Here is an 8,053-nt window from a genome sequence, read left to right on the forward strand (position 1 = left end):
GTGATGCTCTTATCAATTTAAGGGAAAATGGATGTTAATTTAGGTGAAACTACTGAGTTACAGAACTGACCATGAATGTTCTGTGAACTTTAGGTGCACTCTGAGTTAGAGGTTTATTTCTGTATTTTCTTGTTACCAAATGAGAGCAGTTTTAATCTAGGTTTGATAGCGGTTTAACTTTATCTTCTTTACCAGTTTTGTCTCCCACGCCGTGGAAAGTTTTTTTTTCATATTTGAAACTTGTGACCTGTGTGTCCTTCAGTGAAGCAAGGGTGGAAGCACAACAGAAGAAAAACCAGTACAGATTGCATTCTTAAACTAATGTTTCAATTTGAAGAGTGTGGGAATCCATCTTTTACCACAGTGAAAACACTTTTGATTGAAATTGCCACTGGCAGAGTAAAAGCCACCTGTATCCTCAAGTTCTGAAAATACTAGAGCACCCACAGCAGAGTCACTGCAGGACTGGCATCTTTACATGGAAAGGTATTAAAAGTCTTTCCTACAATTTACTCAAAAATACATAAGTACTGGAAAAACTAGGTTGGTACCACAAATTACAGTAAGTCTGGGTTACTGCCTGTCACCTTGCACGTGACTTATGTCACAGCACAAGACTGAACAGTTTTATTCATATATTTATTCCTGTATCACATTCATAAATGCCTCCACAGAACTGAAGTTACATGCAAGAATTTAGAAACTTGCACAAACTATTACTATTCATTTCACTGTGAATTGAGGCTAGGTATTAACTAAGCCTTTTAAACAAGAAGTTAGAAAAGCAAATGCTCTTCTGCTTTTGTATTTCAGAGAGGTAACAGGAATTTAATGAGACACACCACATTGTAAGCTTTTGTATAAAAACATTGATCATTATACAGCTTTATTAAGATTGTAGATATTCTTTAAACACTTAAGAGGCAGCAAGTAAGAGCTGTCATGAATATTCTAGTCACAAGGCAGTTCCATTAACTTGGTTTAGCTGTTGCCTTTCCACATAGTACAGTCAGCTCACTCTAAAGGGGGAAAAAAACATTTTAGTTCAACCTGCTCAACAGAACTGGGAAGAGGAATAAGAACAGTCACTATTGCTAAAGCAAGTAGTGAGCAAGCACTCCCCCATTCTCTACCTATAGAGGCAGGTCCATGTTATAAAATACTAAGCCAGCTTCCAGACCTTTAGCTTAACTCATTGAGGCATTGAAGTCTAAATACTTGCAGGACTGTACACTGATTATTATTTCTTATTTCTCAAAGGTAAGGCAGTTACTATTCAACTGCAGCAGAGAATCAGCAGGAGTGTAGTTCTTACTGAGCAAGGGACATGTTACAATCTCTCCATTAAACTAATAATCAAAACTTAGCACTTGCTTTGTAAGCCTCTGTAAATATGAGATAGAGAATGGCAGTTTGCTCACTTGGTATGAGAGACACCAGAGTAACCTAAAATGATGAGTTTATATTTCTGTTGTTCCTCAGGCAGTTACCAAACAGCACATGCTTATTTAAGTGCACTTACTTTTACACATTATCTGTGAGCAGCAGTTCTCCCCTCCCTGTTCCTCCCTCCAATTTATGCCAATCCATTTAGGCTTAACCTCAGAAGTTATTTTCTATTTTTCTATTGATCTTCCCTAGGTGTTCCTGCTACAGCAGGGGGGCTGTACTCTATGATCTTCAGAGGTCCCTTCCAACCCCTGTGATTCTAAGTGTTAAAGCACATAGAGTTTGCATTCATGACAGTTATCTCACATGAAAAATTTCAGACTAGGTGTCTGAGTATTTATATGAAAGCCTTACCACTAAGTTATGAATATGCCGTACTGTATCTTGATTTAGTAGTTGCACATCAATATTATGGAGGTCTCCACCAGCCATACAGAGTGTCTAAATAAGAAGAGAAACAGTTTGAAGATAAAAACTATTCTTCAAGTTTTTACTTCCCTGTCCAGCTTTTCTGTAAATCACATGCTTCCCTGCTACACTGCAAAACATAACTAACTGCTTTTCCTTTTGTTTAGAAGCAGCTCATTTAGGGATAACAAAAGCCATCACTATCAGACTATTCACAGTTTATCAGCTACTGTAAAATAAATATTTTGGGGAAAAAAAAAGTTTGATACCTGTCCATCAGCCAGGGGAATGTTTACAAATGGCACAGTTTTATCCTGGGGTATTGATTTACTTCTGAGTAACTTGCCTTGAACTCTTCCAGTGGTAGGTACAGTTCTTGAGACAGTCTGTTGTAGTCCAGCACTAGAATACAACAAAAATGTTCCTCTGAGGCTAACTTCCTATGCTCTGCAATAAATTCTCAAGCATGAAGCAAACACAAGTAGTAGTAAACAGAGATAATGCTTTAATTTTCCAGTTCTGCAAGAAGACAACAGGAATCCAACCTTTACTAACAGCACTAGGTAACATTTATGACCCTGAAACACTGCAGTAACCCTTTCAGCCTGTGTCACAGGTAAGTGAGCAAGCTGACACTTTGACCACTCAGTAACAAAGAATATCCACTCTTCAGTATCAACAGCCAACACTTAACAGTTCTGGAAAGAGGAAACTTCATGCTTCAGGACTTAAGATAAGATATGTGATGAACCCATACTACAGAGGGAGTTTCCAAGAAATAACAAGATGCTGGCTCTCAGGTACAGGGCATGCCTGATGACACACAAAATTCTGAACCTCCTTTCATGATATAATTGTTCTTACTCCCCTTCAAAACATACTATTTGTGTATCAGTTGTATAGAAACAAGCCTTTGAAATCTATAGCAGGCCAAGGTGAAACAGCCACTTGCTGGTTTCATGACCTATTGAAGTTACTAAGTTCTTCACCCACCCATTTCAGCTGATGGCCTCTGTAAAAATCAAACTCTAGTGTATGCAGAATGATAATAACTGAAAACCTTTACTACTCTAATTTGTAGAAAATTAATTTTCAATTTTTTGTTTGTTTTTAAACAGCAGTATTGGTGACATTTTAATCAAGTTTGAGCTTTGAGAATTAGTTTAAGCTATGTAAACTGTATTTAAGCTATGTAAGCATAGTAAACTATGCCTTTAAACAACAATGGGTGGGAGCAGACTGGCTTAGTTATGACATTGAATTCTGTACCTCCCTGAGAACATGAGCTAACACCCACAATCAAATCAGAAGGTCCAACTGGTTCAAATCCCTGCTAACAAATTAAGTGGCACATGATGCAGAACCACTGAATCTACACTGATGATTAATGTCTAGATTGACATTAATGTTGATATGTTGTGTCTTGTTATTTAACAAAATTATTCTTTAATAACAAAGCAAAAACACATTACCTTTTAGATAACTTTGGCTTGGCATTGAAATTTGTGGCACTGCAATCAGAAGCAAGAGATTTAAAGGCCTCAGTCACACTTGCATAAGAGTGACCAGACCTGAAAAAAAAATAATTAAAAAAATTTAAAAAAGTGGTTGATAGAAGTTTTGGTTTTTTGTGTTTTTTTTTATTTATTTCCTCCTCATCTACTCTAGATTTCTAGCTAGGATGAAGACAGACAGCTCATAAATTAGAAAATGTTGAAGTGCTCCATGACAGAGATTTAGTGTATACACATGTGAAGAACCTTCCCATGGTAGACATGATGAAATGGGATCTAACACCATATGGGAATGAAAGAATAATTTATGTTAGCTAAGGGAAGGCTGCTGTATCCAAATTTGGTGTAACAACAGGAGCATAGACAGCTTTCTATCCGAGTGTGCAAAAATTTTCTTGGGAAGTTTACTTCCCAGCAGAAATTTATTTTCCTAGATTACTACTCAGAAGATTTGTCCTGTGTGGCTGATCTGAATCCAGAGATATTTTTTTTTCCAGTTTTGGATTTCAACTCACTCCACAGACATCTTAATGACTGAAATTTACCTAACTCTTTCCTTGTCTCCCTTTTCCCACACACATTATGGAGATACTGTAAAAGCATGCGTCCTTGGCTAGTGTTAGTGCACTTGAATAAAAGCAATCTTCAAAGTCTAAAATGTTAAACTTCCTCAGGCAAAGCAACCTTCTCTAGTTTGATTTTGTTGAGCCAAAAAAAATCTATAATATCAATTCAAGAAATTAATTATTTTAGGAACATAAAACACTAACACATGAACTAAATTTTGAATCTATCAAACTAAGTGCTGGTGGGTACATGTATGCACACTGGAGCAATAGGTTTAGCAGGAGCTTCTCAAAAAAATATTCATGCAGATATCCACCAAATTTTTAATTTATTAGAGAGCATGGTGAGACTTAAATTTGGTCCACCATGACTATAAGAAGCTCTAAGGTGTTTTTGCAAGAGCGTATTTTCCTGCTCATGACACCTCCCTTTCAGCTATGTATGAGGGCAAAATTATTACAGAACAATTTACTAGTCCTAACAGAGCAACAAAGATTCTTCCCTTACACACTCTTCCATTAGGTATTGTTTGGAAATCTCTACCTATTACATAGATTCAGAACTGTGCACCATTCAGTGAGAGAGAGAGACAACTACATCCCTTCATCAGCTAGAGGTGCTTCTTTGTTCAGGGGTTCACATCACCACAATGCATCTGATTCAGGCTATGGATGATGCCTTTATTAGATGTATTCCTACTGGCCTCAGATTTCAGCTACTTTATCTGAAAAGAGTTTTATTCAGCATTCACACAGGCGAGTTAAGTAAGCTATCAAAGGTCAGTCTTACCTAGAGAGAGTGTTCAGTTTGGTACTTAAACCAGATGCTAATGAAACCAATGATTTTGTTTTGGAAACCTGAAAATGTGTATGAAAGACTGCAATTAAAAGAAGTGTCACTTTAAGGCAAAATAATAAATATTTCCAGGGAACAATACTGTAAGAATTCCCTGATGAAAAGTTATAGTTAAGCCTCATAGGGCATCCTTTTATATATTTCTAGAGATACATAAAATGGCAAATATGCATTCCAAAACCAGAGCTCCTTAATGCCCAAATCTATGTTGATACTGAAGTTCTGTACAAGCAACCATCTTTCTAATATACACTCTTGCAACTTGTAAGCCCTCTTATAATTAATACCTGTAACTCAACATATAATCTTTTGTCCATAGTCATATTGCTATATAGTTCAGTGTCTGGCTGAGGCACTGCATTGCAGACAGAGTGAGGTGGTAAAATTAATACACCTGTGCTATTTGGTTTAAAGACTAAGGTGGACAACAGTCATTAAAATCTAGAAAAGCATGTATTAAAATATGAGTTTGAGGGGTTTTTTTTCTTAAATTTCAACAAAGAATTGGTTCCTCAAACCATCAAGACTTAACTGGCAAGAGAGAATAACCACGCCAGTACTTGCAAATCTGTATGAATGAATACCATATTTGATGATAAATTAATTTACTAGACAGTTCAGCCTTGACTAACTTAAAATACATCAAATTTAAAACAACTGACTTTTCAAACAAATAGCAGGCTACTGGCCTGCCTGGTTATAGATCTAGCTTGGCTCATAGCACTTTGTAATTGATTTAAATCCTCATGTTTGTTCAGAATAAACTTACTTTTTTAGATATTTTCTTTGCAGAAATGTGCTTGGCATCTCCATATTCAACAATTGTAGTTACCTTAACTAGAAATATATTAGAAAGATAAGGAAAATAAAACCAAAATCTCACAAAGAGCACAAAAAAACACTTCAAAATTAAGCCTATTTACCCCCTGACAGCCATGTATTAGTTCTGCTCTCTGATGGTCATTTGTCTGGGACAGCTGAAAACACACTATGTGTGTTAATAACAGACACTGTGACACACTGGGCAGGTAAGACACTAGGTAACCCTTCAACACCCAAACATAACAGAACTACATCTCAGTGGTAGCATCCTTCTTATTGAAGAGAAATGGTGTTTTCCTTACAAACCTCAGTGGGCAGGAGGTCAAAGGGGAACCTACGAGAAATTAGAGGTGACTTTCCTACTATCCTGTAAAGCACTGACATGTCATTAAATCTGTCTCTTTGCCATTTTCAATGATGAAGCCAAAGGGCAGGAACTCTTATCTCATGTTTTTAAATACCTCAACAGTAGCTAGCTCATGATCATTCACACTGAATGCTAGAGGGATCTGTATGTTATACATCTGGGTATATACTTTTCCCTCTTGTATCCTTCAGACTTAATTTTAAAAATGCTCAGTTCAAACAAATTAAAAAAAAAAAAAAAGAAAAACAAAACCCAAGCTATATATTAATGGATTCACTTGCCTTTTTTGCTGTTGGTCCTCACCAGTTTTGGATTTGGTATGTCTTCTAGAGAGCAGTCAGTCTAAAAAAATTGTTTATCCGACAAGGGAGAGTCAAAAGATTTGGGCCAATAAACGCCTATTATCCTATAAAAGGCAGTGAACTGAAAGGGCATAAAAGAAAGTAACAGAAGTGGCATTGGCTAAACACAAGTTTATTTTTTCAGAAACATTTGGATTTATGCCTGCAGATGACCATAAAGCTCCAGGTAACATTCATAACTGCACCACAGCTGTCTGTCTAGCCTTTTCGTATCATCTTCAGACAGCCAAAATAATTTGTCTGAAAGGTTTACAGCAGGGTGAGAGGACTTGTATTCTGTAAGCTGTGACAAAACTTGAACACACACACTTACCACTGCAGCAGCAAGAGCCACTTCCTCCCCTCCTTGCAAACCTGCAACTCAAGATGGTATAATTTGTTTAGATACTACTACTTGCATAATTATTATCTGCAGGTTCTTACCTTGTGGACTATGAAGCTGAACAAGTAATTCAGGATTATAGTTGCTTAAATAGTTAATCTTAGCTAGCATATATGTTGCATTTGAACAAGATTCAAGTCTTGTAGGATTGTCACTCCTACAAAACAACACTGCAAATCTTCGACCGCTTCAGTATGTTTAATCTTTGAAAGGATACTAAGCATAGTCACCCAGTACAGAACCTGAATCCCAAGAAGGAAAGCCCCCACACTGTGCTGGTGAAAGCTAATGCTTTTTAGGCAGAAGTTTTCAAGACAAATATTGAAATACATACTCAACAAAAGGCTTAAGGTTCTTCAAGAGTCTTAGGTTCAATCCTTTGTGCAGCCCCTGCAGTTTCCACAGACAAGGCAGATTCCAAAAACATTTCTTCTCACCAGAATACACATCTGATGCTGACTGTACACTACAGCTTAAACAGCTGCATAAATCTGAGGTTAAAATTAAACTTGTTTGCTTATCATCAGAGACAAGCTACTAGATAAGACTCAGTTTCTAAGAGCCTTCAACTTAGCAGAAAGCCAAAATAATCTCTGTGGCTAAGATTAACAGATTCCAACTGAAAGAACTACTTCGGTTTTAATATACAGAAAACACTAGACCCGTGATTATTCCTTGTCTCTTTGGGCTTTATATAAGATGACCTAGGAGCAGAGATATAAGAAGGCACCAGTCTCTATATGCTGTTTAATTCTACACCCTGTGTTACTGAGGTCAGGCCACTCCAACAGGAGTGCTTACTCAGCAGGGGCAGCCCAACACCACTGCCCGTTCGCTTAAAACGTTCAGCCGACAGAGCAAACTTGTTCATAAAAGTCACCAAGCTTACAAGTTCCCTGACACCAGCCAAAGGTTCATCACACTGCGATGACATCCGAGCTCCTCACAAATACAAGGCCATGCACACTTACTGAGCAAGTCTTTCCTTCTCATTTTCCTGATGGCAACTGGCATCTTCAGCAGCTCCACCGCAAACGCCTTCTCAGCTGTTTGCAAAACCGAATCAAGCTCTTTCTTCATCTCCTGGATATTTTCCTTGGCTTTAAAACAAAACGGTCTTTTATCGCCACACGTGTTACGTGTTCCCAGCTACCAGCACCAGCAGGCTGCATTGCAACAGAAAGTCAGATCACTGGCTGATCTGGGATGTCGGGAGTCAGGGCGGCTCAAAGTTCCTTCGGACGCTCCTCAGGCTGAGGAGAAACGCGGCGCAGCTGCCAGGGCGGGAAACGGGGAGCCCGGGGGAGCCTGAGGGAGCCCGGGGGAG

The 8,053-nt window shown here is 38.0% G+C and overlaps 1 protein-coding gene across 1 annotated transcript in view; it reads right to left on the reverse strand.

Moving 5' to 3' along the window:
• Positions 1-850: 850 nt before the first annotated feature.
• Positions 851-8,053, reverse strand: part of LOC104388599 (borealin-2-like) — an 8,143-nt gene continuing 940 nt past the window's right edge. Inside the window, exons 2-10 of the mRNA XM_009997481.1 lie at positions 7,698-7,826; positions 6,658-6,698; positions 6,264-6,324; positions 5,563-5,630; positions 4,728-4,795; positions 3,330-3,428; positions 2,127-2,259; positions 1,804-1,890; positions 851-1,019 (exon numbers count right to left, since the gene is read on the reverse strand). Of these exons, the coding sequence (XP_009995783.1) occupies positions 972-1,019; positions 1,804-1,890; positions 2,127-2,259; positions 3,330-3,428; positions 4,728-4,795; positions 5,563-5,630; positions 6,264-6,324; positions 6,658-6,698; positions 7,698-7,826 (734 nt within the window). The 3' untranslated portion in view covers positions 851-971. The remainder of the gene's footprint in view (positions 1,020-1,803; positions 1,891-2,126; positions 2,260-3,329; positions 3,429-4,727; positions 4,796-5,562; positions 5,631-6,263; positions 6,325-6,657; positions 6,699-7,697; positions 7,827-8,053) is intronic.

The sequence above is a fragment of the Chaetura pelagica genome, unplaced genomic scaffold, assembly GCF_000747805.2.
Source record: "Chaetura pelagica isolate M959 unplaced genomic scaffold, ChaPel_1.0 scaffold425, whole genome shotgun sequence".
Lineage (NCBI taxonomy): Eukaryota > Metazoa > Chordata > Aves > Apodiformes > Apodidae > Chaetura > Chaetura pelagica.